Source organism: Convolutriloba macropyga, chromosome 8, assembly GCF_964194025.1.
Source record: "Convolutriloba macropyga chromosome 8, txConMacr16.3, whole genome shotgun sequence".
In the NCBI taxonomy this organism is placed as follows: Eukaryota; Metazoa; Xenacoelomorpha; order Acoela; family Convolutidae; genus Convolutriloba; species Convolutriloba macropyga.
Genome location: NC_134475.1, coordinates 56,847,582 through 56,868,014, shown reverse-complemented (window position 1 = coordinate 56,868,014; position 20,433 = coordinate 56,847,582). Strand labels below are relative to the sequence as shown.

Below are 20,433 nucleotides of genomic sequence, written 5' to 3'. Positions count from 1 at the left end.
GCAAGATCTTGCAAGATAAGCGTCATTTGCAAGAATCGTGCAAGACCTTGCATGATAAGCGTCGGAGTTCGACTAGGGTGAGTTTGATAACTGGTCTGATTAATGAGATCGGCTAAGACACAAGAAAACTTTATCATAATTGATCTCGAGATCACAAAAATATGTTGTGTGGCCACACAAAATACTGATCAGAGGTGTCAGATATAAATTAATTAATCAATTCCTTGTTTTGATTCCTTAATAAAAAATGCAAAAACAAATAAGATAAGAAAACATGCGACAGATAAGACACTACAATCGGATTTCATACGGGCTGTTCAAGTTCTTTTCAACAAAACCCATTATAGGGGGTTAAAACTGTCTCGAAAAAGTGAAAGATGATGCAATTGTAACTATAGTTATCAAAAGAGATCAAAAATCGTTCTGTTGTCAACTACCTATACAGCTAAAAATTGATCTAGGTGAACATCAAGTTCTATTTGGTAACTTTCCGTAAGTCTTTGGTAATCAGACCACTTTCTGTGAGATAATTCTCCGCACGCATTATTTTGATTCTTGGACTGTTTTCCAAGAAAGTTGATTTACAGAGCGGCAATGGTTTTAATCCAATTTTCAAAAAAAAAATTCTGGCACATCCTTTCTCATTTGTAAATAGATTAAGTTTTGATACGATAAAAAAAATCTTGAGTTTCCATAATGTTTCTAATAGTTGCAGCTTGCAACAATTAAAGATGGTTCTAAGATTACTTTACTGAATTGCTTCAATTCCTTTTAGTTGGAGTTTTGCGCAGTTACCATACACAAGATATTCGTTTTCTAGAAATGATTTGATATGAAATTTATAGAACTAAATCAAATTTGGGCGAGAGAAATATTTACGAGCTTGGCACATGGCTCCGTTGAGTTTTGCAAAATTCGTTGAAAAATTTTTTTTCTATAGTAACCCTTAAATATGAGAAGCATTAAACAGTATCAAAAAATTTTCAAACTGGGAGACTTTATAGAACGTGGATGTTCTCCCAGGCGGAAAAAACTTACACTTTGAAGGATTCAAAGTACATTTGTTAGCCTTCCACCATTGCTCTTATTCTAAAATTTTATCTTCAAAAACTGTTTTTTCATTCTCAGGTTTGAACTGATTTAAAATATCATGACCACTCACAAAAAAACTACGTCGCTAGATGTCAATTTTTGCCATATATCAATGAAAAAGAACTGGAAAGTAAATTGGTCCAAGAATTCAGCTTTAAGGCAAAAATTGTGTCCATTTTAAAAAAATCTGAGGCCTTTTCTTTAAAAAAAACAAATTGGGTTCTATCACTTACAATGAATTGTAAGTAACTGTTTGTTCGGACCTCAAAGACAAATTCATAAAGTTTTTCCATAAAATTTTGAATGGCTTATACTATCAAAAGCCCTCTGAATGTCCTCTGAAAAGCCCTCTGAAAAGCCCTCTATAAAACAAGCATGTTTCTTCAAAAAATTGTGTCTTCGAAAACTTGAGCATGGGTTTAAAATGCAATTCCTCAAATATCTTATTCAAAGCCATTAAAAGACCTACTGGTCAATAATTTTTTGGATCTAGGCATTCTCTTTTTTGAAAAACTTCTTATTTTGACTGTTTATTAAAGAACTTCTCAGCTCGTAGCGCGTAGCAATTAGTTTTCTCGCCAGTGGAAAGATCAATTGCAGTATTCTTTGACTTAAAATACCATGAACAACTGAGTTTTTATTTCTTACTTTTTGAAAACTTTGTTAGCAAATAAAACACAAAAACATTTTTGAGATATTTTCAGTAATTTCAAAATTTTAAGGTTCCAATTTTCCGATTTTGAATCGGATCCTGCAACAGTAAATACAATATCAAGATCACATAATAATTTTTCTACGTTAGTAAAATTTGGCCTATAATTGATAAGGGATAATTTCTATTTCACAAAAGTGAGAAAAAAATTGGTTTATTGAGGAAAACCAGGTCATCAGCTGAGAACTCAGTAAAGCTGTCCCAAAAATTTACTGAAGACTTACAACACGATGGTTCCAAGTGAGTGATGTCAAAATTTTATTTCAACTTTCAATTGCAGTAAATTGTGAAATACCTAAAAATGAGAAATGTATAACCCCCTTTTGATATATTTCACCAATTACATTAAATCACAAATATTGGTTAAATATTTTTATTCACTAACAACTTTTTTTTCTTGTAAAAATTTTACCCACGAATGAAGTAACATATTATTCAAAATATGGTGTGAGAGGTTTTCATAAATCGAGTTAACAAATCGTTTCCATAAAAATAATCTAACGGTGCCAGCTGGAAACTATCGAAGTGTAGTTAACGTGGAATGTTTCAAACTCTGGACTATCATTTAAAGTTCGAATTAAACAAAATTTTTGATTGACAGTGATTGTTCTTCTCATTGAATATTCTGAAAATAACATTCTTCTTTAAAGACTGTGAGTCAACAGCCGAACTGTGTAGCACTATTGAGAACTTTTTACTCGATAGAAACTTGAGACAATTATTCTGAAAATGTTGGTCTTATTTTATGCAAATTTTTTTGCTTGACCATATTTGCACTTTTGTTCTGGAACAATTTTTGAATCAAATGACTTTATAATTCTCAAGCAAAACCGTTATAGCTTAGTGTTTAAGTTGTCAAACTGCTATCTTGGATGTCGTGGATTCGAGCCCCTATCCGGTGGGATGTTAAGCGCCCAGAAAATTTTCTTGGCTACAACCCTCAATTAAATCGCGCCCAGCCTATCGTTCGAGAGCAATTCATCGGACGCTAGTCAGTTCATGTTTTGTACAGCTATATTTGTTCTCATTTTCTTCATGGTTACATCTATTAATAAACGTTGCACCAATCGAGGGTCAAAAACTGACTTTCAATTTAAACAAAAACAGTTGGGTGTAAAAAAACTCATATTTTTCGTTGCTAAATGTCTGTTCTACTTCAACTGTCTAAACATGTTTCGTCATTTTTCCACCATTTGCTTGCTTTCTTCGTTTTTGCCAATCTTTTTAGCGATGCTTTACTACCCGTAGATTATCGAAAGCAACATCACATTTTTTAACACGGTTATGGTTGAAAAGAGACTTTCTAATCAGAAAACTACCAATCAAAAACAACCGCAGTCAGAAATGAAAACGAAAACAATGAGCGCCTTCTTAATGCTAGGAGAGATTTTTGCAGAAGTGTCGTGTGTTTACACTCTTTTCTCCACTCTTTTACACTCTTTGCATAGAGTGTGATCTGGAGTGGACTAATGAAAATTACATTCTTACACATTAACGATTAAAAACAATGTGAAACAATGATGCTCGTGGTAGTTAGTGCAAAGGTTAATGAACAAAGTGCACGCATATCGTTCGACAGAGGTAAGATGGTGATCAATCCTCACTACCTTCTTCCACTTTTATTTTACTTTAATTTGCTCTCTTACATACACTCTTCCACCCTTAACTGATCAGAGAAATAGGGGCGTAAATTTGTTTTTTTGAACACTCTTTTCCCCGTTATTTTTGGGGAAAATCCTCGGCCCGGTTTTGGATAATGACTCCCCACGAAGTTATAACCCCTGATTATGGTATATTTATATAGGGGGAGGGGGAGGGTCAGGGGGCAGACGGAAAGTTATGAAAGAAAGTTATGAATGGGAAAAATACAAAGATTTCCTTATTTCAGTTGCGACTGCAAAGCATTGTCTGGACGGCAACTCACACAAACTGATCAGACTTTTAAAAGGCCAGCAATCAAAGGCCCAGCTGAACAAGTTGGAACCTCTTGACATGCGCAGCTACAATATACTCTTCCATCCAAACCCAGACGCTGACATCACACTTATAAAGTTCCAAGTTAGAATTCTTGTCGATGTAACAATTTTGCAATTTTAATTAACAACTTGGCTTGCTTCAAATAACAACATTAGACACACAATTTAAAAGTAAACATTGCCGTAGTAATTAATATTAAAAGATGTTTTTTGAGGTAATTTTTAACTCCAATTATAATTCTAGTTCATAGTCCCGAACACCGAGCATAAACGAGGTGAGTTAACGTCGGTATCCCTGGTTTTAAACATAAGAGAGCTTCGGTCACTTCTGTTTCGTCGGTATAGTCCTTTTTGAACGCAGCTGAAATTCGTTATCGTCGATTTTGGACTCAGGATAGATTCGGTATTGTAGCTTTTGGACGCAAGAGAGAGATTCGGTATTGACATTTTTGGACGCAATTGATGTTGGATATGTTCGGTTTGTAAACGAAAGAGATTGTTGGTATCTTCGGTCTTAGATGTAAGAATGTTTTCTTCCAAACAAAAACAAAATTTCATGTTTATAATGTAGTCAACCGTTTTGATAGCGTTCTTGTAGCAGGCGTTTGAAACATTCTCTTTAGCGAAAAATTCTGAAAAACTTATTGATCAAAATTATTGATAATTCTTCTTTAACTCTTTAAAAATACTAGTTGGACGAATATAAATTTTTTGATTGGTTAGATTTGAAATTTGTAACATACTTGTTGGAAAATGATTGATGTGAATTTTGTTGATTAATTCTCATTCATTGTGTATTGCCGTAATTTTTGTTGAATATAAGCAAAGTTATTGATTGCTCGTGAATGAAGTTCATAGCAATTATTGTAAACGTGTGTGTCTTTTTACGACTCGAAGAGGAGTATTAGTATTCTACAGGTTTTTTTTAGCTGGCGTTTTTTTTCATGAATTTTTGGAAATTAGAGCTCGCATTGTTAATAATTAAATTTAGAGCACGTGTAGTTGTTAATATTTGAGTATGAGTGCGATGACTATTGAAGTACAATAACTACAAATAGTTCTACTATGACGCTTAGCTTGTGGAAAGAGTATTTTGTCCTTTTCTCCGCTGTAAGATGAACTATAGTATCCAATTTTTATCATTAACAGATTAAATGAGATGGGCTAACAGATTATATAGTACAATTGCATTTACAGATAGGTATTTTTAACTAAATGCAAAGACTATTTAGCTCCCATCTCGGTCTTCCTCGCCTTTCTCCTTTTGCGATCCTGATGAACTTTTTCTCGCAGATGAGGCATATCCTTTAAAAATATGGAGCCTGCAATTCGCCGTTTTAATGCTTTGTTTTTATTCCTCTCTTCCAAAATTTTCGTGTAGCTGTCCCGGTCTTTGAAGCGTGCCCATTTTGTCAAATGCTGACATGTCTCTCGGAACAGCTGACGCTTTCTTTGATAACAATCACTTCTCAAGTTACTTCTCCACTCACGGACAGTTGTTTTTGCAGGTAAATAATGCAAACAATGGAAGGCCTCGCTGGATCTGCTGAATTTTTTTACAGCAAACAATGATATATTTTGTTTTACTTTTAAACGAAAGAATGAATACGAGCCATTGGCGAGCGTTTTCCCAGTTTTCCTTACAATGTCAATCAATTTTATTATAGCGTCCTTCTTATTGGCAAAAATGGTTTTTTCTTTTAATTTTTTTTAACATAGAGAAATGCTAACTCATAACAGTTGGGTCTATGGGGTGTACATTCAGCCTTTGACTTGTACGGACACTTCTTTATGGGTTTCATCTTTGTTTTACATTGCAGCGCAATAATACTGGGGTCTTGATGAATGACAGATCGTCAGTGAAATGCGTCCTGAAAAATGGGATGAAAAAATTTGTACATTCAACTGAAATTATAAAATATTAGAGGTTACCTTTTTGCGTGCGTACTTGATCTTGCATCTGAGTTTGTCCTTTCTAAATCTAACAGTAATTTTTTACGATTTGTATCCGCCTTCCAATTGCTCTGCGTGTTCGACCATGCTCTGAATTATGTTTTTTGCATAACTGCGCTTGAGGTATCTTGATTTATTTTTTAGTTTTTATGGTAAGCTTGAATTTATAATTTTTTGATTTCATGTCGCGCCTCGAAATCTTATTTCCGAACTTTTTGAACAAACTCTGTTCACGTTCACTTTTGTTCAGTACCTTCTGAAATCATTAATAAGTCATTGTCTTGAGAAGAAGTTTTTTCATTTTGAACTGAAAGATATCGGCATTTGTCAATAAAGGAAAAACGTAGCTGGAATCCCAACCGCAGTCTTCTTTTTGTGCCAGTCTCGTGTACGAGAAAAATATTTTAAGTTCTCTTATCTAAACGTCCTTCAGGTGTATTCTGTAGAACTTTATCTCAATGTAAATTGAGAAAGTAGACTCTCAGTTGTTTTTTTGGAGCACTCAGAAGTAGGGGGTGGGGGTTGGTAGATCTATCCTCCCCGGATGGGTTTTGGTCGTATATTACCTCAGTGTGAATTGAATCAAAATTTTTTTTGAATTCTATTCCGGAGGCGTTAGGATAGCTTTCACGTCTCTCAATGGACTTCAGTTTATTATCCAGTAATAGGGGGAAGTTAATGGTGGTTTAATTTTCGTCAGTAGTACGTTAACTCATCATACGTTGCACTAAAAGATACTTATTATGTTTGTTTTATTGGTCGCTCAGTAGTAGAGAGTGAGTTAGGGTAGCTTTAAAGTTCCTGTACATTGAATAAGGATTAGTTGTACGGAATGGGGGGGGGGGGGGTTTGGGAAGCTTTATGTCCCCTAATGGCTTTCAATTGGATATCCAGTTTTATGGGAGGGATAGGGTGCCTTTAGTTTCCCCCAAGAGTACGTTACCTCAATTTGAACTGGACTAGTAGATAATTAGTTTTCTTTATTGCTCGTTTATTAGTAGGAGAGTTGGGTAGGGTAGCCTACTGTCATTCAATGATTTTCTATGATAAATTACCTCAGTGTACATTGATTAAGCACTTTGCTATTAGGTATCAGGGGAATCGAATAGCTTCATTTTCACTTATTGGCTTTCATTTTGATATCAATTATTAGGGGGAGGGTAAGGCTGCCTTTTTTACCCATTAATAGCTTGTTAACTCAATTTATCCTGGACTAGTAGGTAATAAACTGTTTGCTGTAGTGGTATTCCAGTTTTAGAGGGAGGGGTTTCTTTAATGTCGCTCAGTCGTTTGTCTATCGTATTCAAGGTCCACTGTGTAAAGACTGTGTTATTAGATATCGGGAATGGAAAGCTCGAAATTCGTTGATGTCCGTCTTTGACTTTTAATGCGATTTCCAGTATCCACTCCAAGTTTTCTTTTCGGTCACTCAATTGGGGTGGGTTTCAGTAGATTTATCACCCCTCAATGGTTTTCTGTAGTATATTGCCTCAATGTACATTGAGTCAGCAAATTTTTAATTAACCTTGCATGTCCCTTAATGGCTTTCAATTGGATATACAGTATTATTGTGAGGGTTAGGGTGCCTTTAATATCCATCAATAACAGGTTAAATCAATTTACCTTGGACTAGTAGATAATTAGTTTGCTTTAATGTTCGTTTAGTATTAGGGGAGTTTTGTTGGGTAGCTTACAGTCACTCAATGTTTTTCTACGATATATTACCTCAGTGTGCATTGATTAAGCATTTTGCTACTATATATCAGGGGTCGAATAGCTTTATTGTCTCCTATGGGCTTTCATTTGGATATCAATAATTAGGAGGAGAGTTAGGGTGCCTTTAATACCCATTAACAATATGTTAACTCAATTTACCCTGGACTAGTAGATAATTAGTTTTCTTTATTGCTCGTTTAGTAGTAGGGGAGTTGTGTAGGGTAGCTTAATGTCACTCAATGGTTTTCTACAATACATTACCTCAATGTACATTGATTAAGCACTTTGCTATTAGGTATCAGGGGTTCGCATAGCTTCATCGTCACTTATTGACAATCATTTGCATATCAACTATTAGGAGGAGGATTAGGGTGCCTTTAATACCCATCAATAGAATTTTAACTCAATTTACCCTGGACTAGTAGATAATTAGTTTTCTTTATTGCTCGTTTAGTAGTAGGGGAGTTGTGTAGGGTAGCTTACTGTTACTCAATGGTTCTCTACGTTATATTCCCTAATTGTACACTGATTAAGCACTTTGTTTTTAGGTATCAGGGGGTTCGCATAGCTTCATCGTCACTTATCGGCTTTCATTTGACATCAATTGTTAGGGGGAGTGTTAGGGTGCCTTTAATACCCATTACTAGTATGTTAACTCAATTTACCCTGGACTAGTAGATAATTGGTTTGCTTTATTGTTCGTTCCGTAGTATAGGGTGGGTAAGGGTTTCTTTAATATCCCTCAATCTTTTTCTATGGTACTCAATATACATTGAATAAAGACTTTGTTATTAGGTATCGGGAGTCGGTAGTTGTAATTTTTCTGACGCCCGTCTTTGACTTTCAATGTGATTTCCAGTATCTACTCCAAGTTCTTTTTTTGGTCGCTCAATTAGGGTGGGTTTGAGTATATTTATCACCCCTCAATGGTTTTTTATGGTATTTTGCTTAATATACATTGAATCAGCATGTTGTTAAATTCCTTTGGATGGGAGGGCGGTTAGGGTAGCTTTCACGTCTTTCAATGAAATTCAATTTATTATTCAGTATAAGGGCGAAATTTAGACTGGTCTAATTTTCATCAATGTTACTTTAAATCAGTATACCTGGCACTAGTAGATACTTAGTTTGTTTGTTTTTACTTGTCGCTCAGTTGAAGAGGGTCTGTTAGGGTAGCTTTCATGTTTATTGATTGTTTCCTATACTATATAACCTTAATGTACATTGAACAAAGATTCTCTATTAGGATTCGGGGTTTTGTGTAGCTCTTTGTTTAATAATGGCTTTCAATTGGATATCCGGTTTTGCGAGGAAGGTTAGTGTGCCTTTAGTTTCCCTCAATAGTATGTTACCTCAATTAACACTGGGCTAGCAGATCCCTAATTTTTTTTGTTTAGTAGTAGGGGGTTGTGTAGGGCAGTTTACCGTAACTCAATGATTTTTAATGATTTTTTACATCAGTGTACAATAAAAAAGCACTTTGCTATTAGGAAGCAGTGTTTCGGGTAGCTTATCATCACTTACCGGCTTTCAGTCGGATATCAATTATTAGGGGGCGGGTTAGGGTGCATTTAATACCCATCAATAGTATGTTAACTCAATTTACCCTGGACTAGTAGATAATTAGTTTGCTTAATTGATCGTTCCGTAGTAGAAGGTGGGCTAGGGTCTCTTTGATATCACTCAATCGTTTTCTGTGGTCTTCAATGTACATTGAATAACGAATCGTTCTTACGTAACCGGGTTGGGTAGCTCTAAATTCTCCAATGTCCGTCTTTGACTTTCAATGTGACTTCCAGTATCCACTCCAAGTCTTTTTTTGGTCGCTCAATTAGTGGGTTTGAGTAGAATTATCACCCCTCAATGGTTTCCTATGGTATGTTGCCTCAATTTACATTGATACAAGTTTTTCAAAAGCTTTGCCTGGAGAGGGGGGTAGGGTAGCTTTCAGGTCTCTCAATGGACTTCAATTTACTGAATAATAGGGGAAGTCGGGAAGCTTATCATCACGAATCTTTCATTCGGATATAAATTATTAGGGGGAAGGTTACGGTGCCTTTAATGCCCATCAAGAGTGTGTTAACTCAATTTAACACACTTAAGTGACTTCCAGTATCCACTCCAAGTCTTTTTGGTCGCTCAATTACAAGGGACTGGGTAAAATTATTAACCCTCAATTGTTTTCTATAGTATATTGCCTCAATTTACGTCGATTCAGCAAGTTTTCAAATTCCTTTGCCTGGGGGAGGGCGGGCAGTAGGGTGGCTTTCAAGTCTCTCAATGGACTTCAATTTATCCAATATTAGGGTAAGTTCAGGTTAGTTTTTTTCATGAATGGTGTATTAACTGTTTACCTGAAAATAATAGATACTTAGTTTGTTTTATTGCTCGCTCAGTAGTAGAGGGTGGGTTAGGGTAGCTTTTGTGTTCCTTGATTGTTTCCTATACTATATTACCTCAATGTACATTGAATAAGGATTTTCTATTAGAATTCGCGGTTTTTTGTAGCTCAATGTTTATTAATGGCTTTCAATTGGATATCCGGTTTTATGGTGAAAGTTAGTGTGTCTTTAGTTTCCCTCAATAGTATGTTACCTCAAATTTACACTGGGCTAGTAGATCTTTAGTTTTTTTCGTTTAGTAGTAGAGGAGTTATCTGGGGCAGCTTACACTAATTCAATGGTTTTCTATGATTTTTTGCCTCACTGTACATTGAATACTCACTTTGCTATTAGAGAGCACCGTTTCGGGTAGCTTATCATCAATTACAGGCTTTCAGTCGGTACCAATTATTAGGGGGAGGGTTAGGGTGCCTTTAATACCCATCAATAGTAGGTTAACTCAATTTACCCTGGACTAGTAGGTAATTAGTTTGCTTTGTTGATCGTTTCGTTGTAGAGGTTGGGTTAGGTTTTCTTTAATATCACTCACTCATTTTCTATGGTCTTCAATATACATTGAAAAACGACTTTGTTATTAGGTATCAGGAGTGGGTAGCTCTAAATTCTCTAATATCAGCCTTTGACTTTCAATGTGACTTCCAGTCTCCACTTCAAGTCTTTTTGGTCTCTGAATTAGTTTGGGTAGAATTATAAACCCTCAATGGCTTTCTACGGTATTGTGCCTCAAATTACATTGATTCAGCAAGTTTTCAAAATCCTTTGCTTGGGGTGGGGGGGTAGGGTAGTTTTCAGGTCTCTCAATGAACTTCAATTTATCCATTATTAAGGAGAAGTTAAGGGTGGTTTAATTCTCATGAGAATTGTATTAACAGTTTACCTCTCAATAGTAGATACTTAGTTTGTTTTATTGCTTGCTCAGTAGTAGAGGGTGTGTTAGGGTAGCTTTCGTGTTCCTTGATTGTTTCCTGTACTATATTACTTCAATGTACATTGATTAAGAATTCTTCATTTGGATTCGGGGTTTTGTGTAGCTCTATGTTTAATAATGTCTTTCACTTGGACATCCGGTTTTATGGTGAGGGTTAGTGTGCCTTTAGTTTCCCTCAAAAGTATGTTAACTCAATTTACACTGAGCTAGTAGATCCTTATCTTCTTGTTTAGTAGTATGGGGATTCCGTAGGGCAGCTTACTGTAACTCAATGGTTCTCTATAATTTTTTACCTAACTGTACATTGAATACGCACTTTGCTATTAGGAAGCAGTGTTTCGGGTAGCTTATCATCACTTACCGGCTTTCAGTCGGATATCAATTATTAGGGGGCGGGTTAGGGTGCCTTTAATACCCATCAATAGTATGTTAACTCAATTTACCCTGGACTAGTAGATAATTAGTTTGCTTAATTGATCGTTCCGTAGTAGAGGGTGGGTTAGGGTCTCTTTGATATCACCCAATCGTTTTCTGTGGTCTTCAATGTACATTGAATAACGAATCGTTCTTATGTAACCGGGGTGGGTAGCTCTAAATTCTCCAATGTCCGTCTTTGACTTTCCATGTGACTTCCAGTATCCACTCCAAGTCTTTTCTTGGTCGCTCAATTAGTGGGTTTGAGTAGAATTATCACCCCTCAATTGTTTCCTATGGTATATTTCCTCAATTTATATTGATACAGCAAGTTTTTCAAATGCTTTGCCTGGGGAGGTGGGGTAAGGTAGCTTTCAGGTCTCTCAATGGACTTCAATTTATCGAATATTAGGTGAAGTTCAGTGTGGTGTATTTTTCATGAATAGTAAATTAACTGTTTACCTGGCAATAGTAGATACTTAGTTTGTTTTATTGCTCAATCAGTAGTAGAGGGTGGTTTATGGTAGCTTTTGTGTTCCTTGATTGTTTCTTATACTATATTACCTAAAAGTACATTGAATAAGAATTCTTTATTAGGAATCGGGGTTTTGGATAGCTCTATGTTTCTTAACGGCATTCAATTGGATGTCCAGTTTTATGGGGAGGGTTAGTGTGCCTTTAGTTTCCCTCAATATTTTGTTACCTCAAATTACACTTGACTAGTAGATCCTTAGTTTGTTTATTTTTCGTTTAGTAGTAGGGGTTGTAGGGTAGCTTACTATAATTCGTTGTTTTTTGTGATATATTAACTCAGTGTACATTGATTAAGCACATTGCTATAGGTAGCAGGGTAGCTTCACCGTCACTTATCGCCTTTCGTCCCGATATCAATTATTAGGGGGAGGGTTAGGCTGCCTTTATTACCCATCAATAGAATATACCTAGACTTACTCTGGACTAGTAGATAATTAGTTTTCTTTATTTGTTATTCAGTAGTAGACGGTGGGCAAGGGTTTCTTTAATATCCCTCAATTGTTTTTTATGGTATTCAATGTACGTTGAATAAACACATTGTTATTAGGTATAAGTAGTAAGTAGCTCTAAATTCTCTGATGTCCATCTTTGAATTTCAATGTGACATCCAGTATCCACTCCAAGTTTTTTTGTCACTCAAATAGAGTGGGTTTTGGTGGATTTATCACCCCAGCATTTTTCTTAATTCCTTTGCCTTTGACGATGGTAGGGTAACTTTCACGTCTCTCAATGGACTTCAATGTTTTATCCAGAATAAGCAGGAAAATTACTCTGGTCTAATTTCCATCAAAAGTACAATAACTCAGTATACCTGGAACAAGTAGATAACTAAATTATTTTTTTTATTGGTCGCTCAGTAGTAAAGGGTGTGTTAGGGTAGCTTTAATGTTCCTTGATTGTTTCTTGTACTATATTACCTCAATGTACATTGAATGACGATTCTTTATTAGTAATTGGTTGGTTTGGGTAGCTTTATGTCCCTTAATGGCTTTCAATTGGATATCAAGTACTATGGGGAGGATTTAGGTGCCTTAAGTTTCCCTCAATAGTATGTTACCTGAATTTGAACTGGACTAGTAGATCTTTATTTTGTTTTTTTTTTTTGCTCATATAGTAGTAGGGGGTTGTGTATGTTAGCTTACTGTCACTCAATGGCATTTTACGATATATTACGTCAGTATGCAGTGATTAAGCACTTCGCCATAATGTGTCGGGAGATTCGCACAGCTTCATTGTCACCTCCTGGCATACATTTGGGCATCAACTTTTAGGAGGAGGGTTAGGTTACCTTTAATACCCATTACTAGTATGTTGCCTCAATTTACATTGGACTAGTAGGTAATTAGTTTGCTTTGTTCATCGTTTCGTTGTAGAGGTTGGGTTGGGTTTTCTTTAATATCACTCACTCATTTTCTATGGTCTTCAATATACATTGAAAAACGACTTTGTTATTAGATATCAGGAGTGGGTAGCTCTAAATTCTCTAATATCCGTCTTTGACTTTCAATGTGATTTCTCGTATCAACTCCAGGTTTTCTTTTCGATCACTCAATTAGGGTGGTTTTCAGTAGATGTATCACCCCTCAATGGTTTTCTGTAGTATGTTGCCTCAATGTACATTGAACCAGCAAATTTTTAATTTCACTTGCATGTGCCTTAATGGCTTTCAATTGAATATACAGTATTATGGTGAGGGTTAGGGTGCCTTTAATATCCATCAATAACATGTTAACTCAATTCGACCTGGACTAGTAGATAAATACTTTGCTTTATTGGGTTTTCAGTATTAGAGGAGAGTAAGGGTTTCCCTAATGTCCCTCAATAGGTTTTCATTGTACTCAATGTACATTGAATTAGAATTTTGTTATTAGGTATCGGGAGTGAGTAGCTCTAAATTCTCTAATTTCCGTCTTTGACTTTCCTTTTGATTTTGTATCAACTCCACGTTTTTTGAACACTAAAATAGGGTGGTTTGGGTAGATTTATCACCCCTCAATGGTTTTCTATGCTCTGTTACCTCAATGTACATTGAATCAGAAATTTTTTAAATACCACTGCATTGAAGAGTTTTAGGGTAGCTTTCACGTCTTTCAATAGAATTCTGTTTATCGTCCAGTACAAAGGGGAAATTTTGGGTGGTTCAAATTTCATCATTAGTAAATTAACTCCGTCTACTTGGCACTAGTAGATACTTAGTTTGTTTTTTTATTGCTCGCTCAGTAGTAGATGGTTGGTTAGGGTAGCTTTAATGTTGATTGATTTTTTCCCCATGCTATTTTTTATCAAGGTGCATTGATAAAGTATTCTTTATTAGCAATTGGGGGTTTTGTGTAGCTTTATGTCCATTAATGGCTTTCAATTTGCTTTAAACTGGAGGTTAGGGTATGTTTGGCTTGCCTTTAGTTTCCCTAAAGATTATGTAATCTCAATTTACACTGGAGTAGTAGATCTTAGATTGTTCTATTTTTCGTTTAGTAGTAAGTGATTTGTGTTGGGTAGCTTACTGTCTATCAATGGTTTTCTACGATATATTACTCAGGGTGTCGGGTAGCTTCATCGTCACTTATCCGCTTTCATTTGATATCAATTATTAGGGAGAGGGTTAGGGTGCCTTTAATACCCAATAATAGAACGTACATCAATTTACCCTGGACTAGTAGATAATTGGTTTGCTTTATTGGTAGTTCCGTAGTAGAGGGTGTGTAAGGTTTTCTTTAATATCCCTCACTCGTTTTCTATGGTATTCATTGTACATTGAATAAAGACTTTGTTATTAGGTATCGGGAGTGGGTAGCTCTAAATTCTCTGATGTCCGTCTTCGACTTTCAATGTGATTTCCCTCAAGGTACATGGAGTATGCACTTTGTAGTTAGGTAGCACAGATTGGCCTAGTTTTAATGTCAATGATTGATTTTGAGTTGTGTGTCTGCTTTAGGGGGACGGCTGGGGTGCCTTTAATAGCCATCAATCATCTGCCAGCTCAATATACTTTAGACTAGTAGATAACTAGTTTGCATTATTTATCTGTCATTAGTAGAGTGTGATTTAGGTTTGCTTTAATATCGTTCAGTCGTTTATTATAGTATATTACCTCACTGTATCTTGAACAAAGACATTGTTTTCAGGTTTCCCGGTTGGGGTAGCTTTAAAGTCTCAGATGACTGTAATTATTAGTGGCTGAGATTTTTTTCAGTAATATTTTTATTGATACTTCTTTGGGTAGTGGATCCAACGCTTCTCAAGACTTTGTTCACTGTGTGACGCTACCAAATATAGACCGCAATGGTTTGTGCTCTATTGAGTTTATGGTGCAATTAGAGAACAGGTTTGTTAAAGCAATTTGCACAGATGTGACGGAATAAGACTTTTTATTGGAGTCAAACTTTCAAAGCAATCTGTACATTTCAGCGAACAGGTACTTGAGAGGTTTTTCACTTCAAATCGCATGAACAATTTGACCCTTTGCGTTGTCTTGTGGGCCTGGAATCCATGTCCCAGTTCCAGTGAAGCATCAAATTCATCCCTAATTCACATCTCTTACTGGTGATGTAGGTTTGAGCTCTCTTTTGGAAGTGAGAGGCATGTACCGTGAGCTACTAAAATCCGAGTTCAATGCAGACCGCGAGATTGCACATTACAGGATTGATGAAAATGAGATGATAGCCAAAAGGTGGAATCCAAAGTCAGTGCCTGATTTTGACCGGAATCACAAAATATCTGGACGTGTTGGATGACATGCAAACCAGATCTATTTTTTGGTATTTGTCTCTCAAAAATTTTACTTTTTAGTTTTTTTCAGTTGAATATTTTTTTGTCTTATATTGATTCCTATCTAAAGTTTACTCGCACTTATATGACAATTTAGAGAACTGTTTACATAATAGTTTATCACACGTTTTTCCTTTATAAATACATTGTAGCAGCAACAAACACTTTTTTCATATTAGTTGAACTCTGAAAATCATCTCTAACCTAACATTAGTTATTTACCTTTTTAATATGTCCATTTCTCTGTGAAAAAAGTTTTGCATCATATTTTTTCGTTTTCGTCTCCAAATTTGTTCAACTATGCAAATGTTTAGGCTCAATCCCTCTATTTCGCATATGAGATTCTTGATATGAAAAATATGGTCCTCGACGATATCTGATCTGCTCTGTGCTTGCTGTCCAAGTGTGTGTTGCGTTGCATTGATCAAAGATTCCGAGAATCTTGAGGACAAAGTGAGATTCAGTGCTTGTGATTTTTCCGATGTTTTGAAGATCCTAAAGGGATGTGGACTAAAATTTTGACGAACAAGGTGGCTATTGACGGTAAAAAAAATTGCTATCCAATGAACTGCTTCCCATCAAAAGTGATATCCATCAGTATTTAGTTGAGCATCTGTTCGATGTTTTAATCAGTGAAGACCTTATCATTAGTATAATCAAGTCCTCTTATTTTCTTTTGCCGTGTATACAAATAGATACCTCTTACTGAGTGAAATCTAATTGCCATGACAAAAATTATTTTCATGAAAATTTTTTCTCTTCTAATGTTTTCGTCGTAAGATAGATCAACATTGGTCAAATTCTGAGCTATTTGAATGTTTTTCAATATACAATACAATCAGTTGTAATGTTCAGCGCATTTCTGTCACCGCTTTTTTTATGCCAGAATGAAACCAAAAAATACCGAACTAGAACGCCCTGGACTAGTTCATCATGTTTCCTCTTAAACTCTTAAATAGAGGAGCCTCTCAAATTTGTTGTGCAAACAAGAAGTGGTTGGGTAAAAGCGGCTTGTTTAAACAAAATGATCTTCGTAATTTCAAAAGACGCGGAGGCGACGCAACAAATTGTGAACTTTGGCAAAACTATTGATTCCAAGTTTCAAAATTTGTACCGCAATTTACAACTCTCTATATCTGACTCTCCTGAAATAAATTGGGAACGATGTCCCATCCTCCCTGATTTCGCTGAGGTGAGTTTTCTGGACGTCTACACTGGGAAAGCTGCTGAGGGGGCAGCTGTTGAGATAAATGCAACCCTTCAAAGCCAGCTCTCCTCTATTTTTCAGGGTTCAAAATAAGTCGCGAAGTATAGCTTCGAAGACAGCTCAAGTTTTGAACTAGTTGTGAAGAAGTGGCTTCCCGAAAAACAGCTTTAATTAGGTTCCCGATATCGAGCCCGTGGAAAAGTTGGATGGTTCCAGAACAAAGCCTACTTCATGGTGAAATTTTTTTTATTTATAGTTTTGTAAAAAAAAATAGCATGCGTGATTACAAAAAAAACCTCTGGAATATATCGTCATGCCATTTTTTTAAGAAAAAGAAATTGCTACTCTCTTTAATGAGGTCAAGGAACATTTCATTAGCGTTTTGTCAGTTTTAATAATAAATTTAATACTTATCTGAAATTTTAGCTCCTTTAAGTCCTCAAGATTGAGAAGACGGGTGCTGTTGAACACTTGTCCAACGTTTCTGTTGACGATGTCTCATGCTTCGAAAAACTGAGCTGTCCAAATGCGTGCTGTGGATCTGTTAGTGATGGCAGGCAAAAAGTGATTTGCCCAGCTTGCAATTTTTGCGGAAAGCCTGAAACTGTGAAGAAATGTGACACAAAACAAGTGATATATCATGTGAAAATCAGCGGAAGTCTAGTCTGCTTCCTGAAAACGTGGAAAATTGTCGCTATATTCAAACCAACTGCTTTGACATAATTGTTCATAAAAACGTTATTCAAATGATAACCGCAAACACTAAGAGATGTTTGTTGCATTCAAAATACAGTTCTATGAAGTTCTAACGAAGCATTTTTACATAACTTGGTTACTAGTTCTGTTTGTTTTGTTTGAATTTTGTGCTGATTGTTGATAAACTCTTATACCTTTAATTATTTTCATCTTTTGGCGACATCTATTGCAATCGTGAGACGTAATTAGAGTTTTCTTTGCATATTTCAACAGGTGTGATAGAAAGGCGCTGTATACATTATTTAAGATGAGTTCATTGGGTTTTTGGAAACAATAACGTACCATTCTGCTTTAAAGGGCTCTAACCTATTTCATCAGAATCACTTTCGGCTAATTGTGTATTGACAAGCTTTGATTTTTGACCAGTGACGCCTGATTGCCTTTTGAAGTCAATTTTGAGAATGTACGTCTTCCAATATTATATTTTGTTACATGAGCTTTAAGAATTTAACAGCAATGGCTTTTGGAGATTTGCATTACTTTCTGGAACCTTAAACTGTCAATGAACGAGTTTTGAAGAAGTACTGTCCAAAGCAATTCTTACGGTAGTTGAATTTGTGCACAAAAGGCATCTTTTTGTGTTGCTGGAACACATCAAACAACTATGTTGTTTTGTAGACGTTTCTGTACACTAGGTTGCAAAAATCTGTGTTTTACTTTCCAGTTTTTGCATATGTCGAGCATGATTGATGGAGGAGAACATTCAAGCACTCCCAATTGAATTGCCTGCTGGTTCTGGAGATCGTTTCAAACCATCATCTCCGTGAATTTTGAACATCTGTCAAGACAACGGTTTTTAACGATGTCACTTTGCTTGGAGCTCGCAGTACGTAACTTTCCTTGACCTATCGAATCTCAGCAACAGCAATTAACGCTTCAAAATGTTCTAGGAGATGGAAACTGTTTTTTTTTTTTACCTCTCTGTTAATTTTAATTTCTGGAGCAATAAACAATGATGAACGACTTCGTTCGATTATATGTAATCAACTTGGTAGTTTGGCATGGCTTCCGGAAAAACTTCTGCGTGCGCTTAATAATGTAGAACAATAGCTGTGAAAGAGTGGAATGTGGAATAATGCCGTTGAAATTTTTTTATTTGCAAATCTTTTCAGTTGCACGGTTTTCGGTTACACATTTTGCGGTTGGACAAAATTTTTGCCTTTTATTAGGGACTCGCGCTTCTCTTTTTACATTTGTCATCAGAGTGAACACTTCACTCCAAGTTCATCCTGATTGTGATCCAAACATATGGCGAGCTTGTCCTATTCAAACAAGTAAGACGTCACATTGCTCAAAAATCTTTACAATAGTACCAAAAAGTCAAACTTGGTGTGGCCACAGATCAGACTGAAGTTGACTTTGTGAATCACCAAAAATAGTTAGGAGTTCAATTTTACTGGAATTGTGCATTGCGACAATATTGGAATTCTTTGAACCAACAAGCTTAAATTTTCAACAGGTTGTTTGTGAACATTATGCTCATGACTTCAATTTCTATCCCCTCTTGTCTTAACTCTGTTCACTAATTTCTTCCACCATGTTTTTGCAAAAATTTATAAGTGAAGATACTATCGATGGTGACATCTCACTTTTTCAATCAATCGCTCTCCTTCCTGATGTGAAACACGACTGCCAATGCAATGAAGATCAAATTTCTGGTCTCTACTCATATGGAGAGTGGAGTCGTGGTTTAGATAAATGTCGTCTTTTCTCTTCCTCCTGTTCATCAAGTTATGACAACCAAAATTGTTGATCTATGTGGGTTGGTGATACTATTTAACAGCAATATGTTCGTGCACTTGAGCTATGGATGTATAAAAAGGCGCCTGTAAAGCAAACTCGGCATCATAATCTGTATATGTTTAAGGAGCGCTCTATTTTCAAACCTATTACTCAGATTTATACTGCCAAAGACCTTAAAAGACGTCCACAGACAGGAGAAAACGACGTGGACAAACTTGCCACAAAACGCAGCGATGATAGACGCGCATACAGCTCAATTTAGTTAAAAAAAAAGAGTACAGGACCCTGAGATAAAACAGAAAAACTTGGAAGGCAGCAGAAAACAACGACTGAGCCCGGAGTCCAAAAAGAGAATTTGGAAAACGTTTAAAAGCGTCAATTAGACCCCGAGGTTCGAAAACGAAACCTTCAGACTGTGAAGGATAAGCAAAAAGATCACAAGGTGAAGCAGGGAAACAGAAAAACAGAGAAAAGGTGAAAACAAACCTGGGAAATTTTTCTGTGATGGCATTTCAATTTAATCAATATATTAATGATAACTGTTTAGAGTTCGTTCGCACTTCATATAACCATTTTTTACAGAGATCAGGTCAACAAATTGAGCTGTCTTTTAAAAACCCTGATTGAGCAGACGCCAATTTTGAATGAGATGCAGTTTCTTCTGGATGTCGATGGTTTTGTTTTCATTTGTCATCTTTGTAGAACGCATTTGAAAACCAAGAAAGTGCCACTTGAAAGTGCCATCAATGGTTTTCGTGCGGTTGGGTTACCTTCAGAACTAAAGCATTTCAAAGTTCTTGAAGAAAATTTTTTGACCATAAATATTCCTTTTATACATATTCTTGAGAACGTCTCCGTAGGACAATTTGCTTGCAAGGGAGGGATTTTTAATGTTCCCAACAATTTTGTGCATGCAATTGATGCAATACCAGGAAATTGGGCCCCAACAGATCTTCTGTGCGTTGCCTTCAAGAGACGTCTACAGGACAAGTATCCATATTTAAACTCGTATGTCCGGTCCTAACTTGTTCACAGAGCTGCTGTCTTCTTGTTATTGACATCCGAATACAAACGTAGAGGAATTGAATTGTAGAGGTCCCTTTCAGCATAGTTTGCAAAGCCGAGCTTAAATAAGTCAATAGGCGTTTTTCACGTCATAGATATAACAAGTTTTAAAAGTTAACAAGTTGCCAATTTTGCAAATGTCTCAGTAAGCTTCCGTTGCGTTGAGA

General features: G+C 36.0%; 1 protein-coding gene across 1 annotated transcript in view; it reads left to right on the top strand.

Moving 5' to 3' along the window:
* LOC142345121 (uncharacterized) overlaps nucleotides 1-20,433 on the top strand; it is a 143,318-nt gene that overhangs the window by 57,174 nt on the left and 65,711 nt on the right. Inside the window, exons 4-5 of the mRNA XM_075397208.1 lie at nucleotides 3,338-3,385; nucleotides 3,693-3,862. Of these exons, the coding sequence (XP_075253323.1) occupies nucleotides 3,338-3,385; nucleotides 3,693-3,862 (218 nt within the window). The remainder of the gene's footprint in view (nucleotides 1-3,337; nucleotides 3,386-3,692; nucleotides 3,863-20,433) is intronic.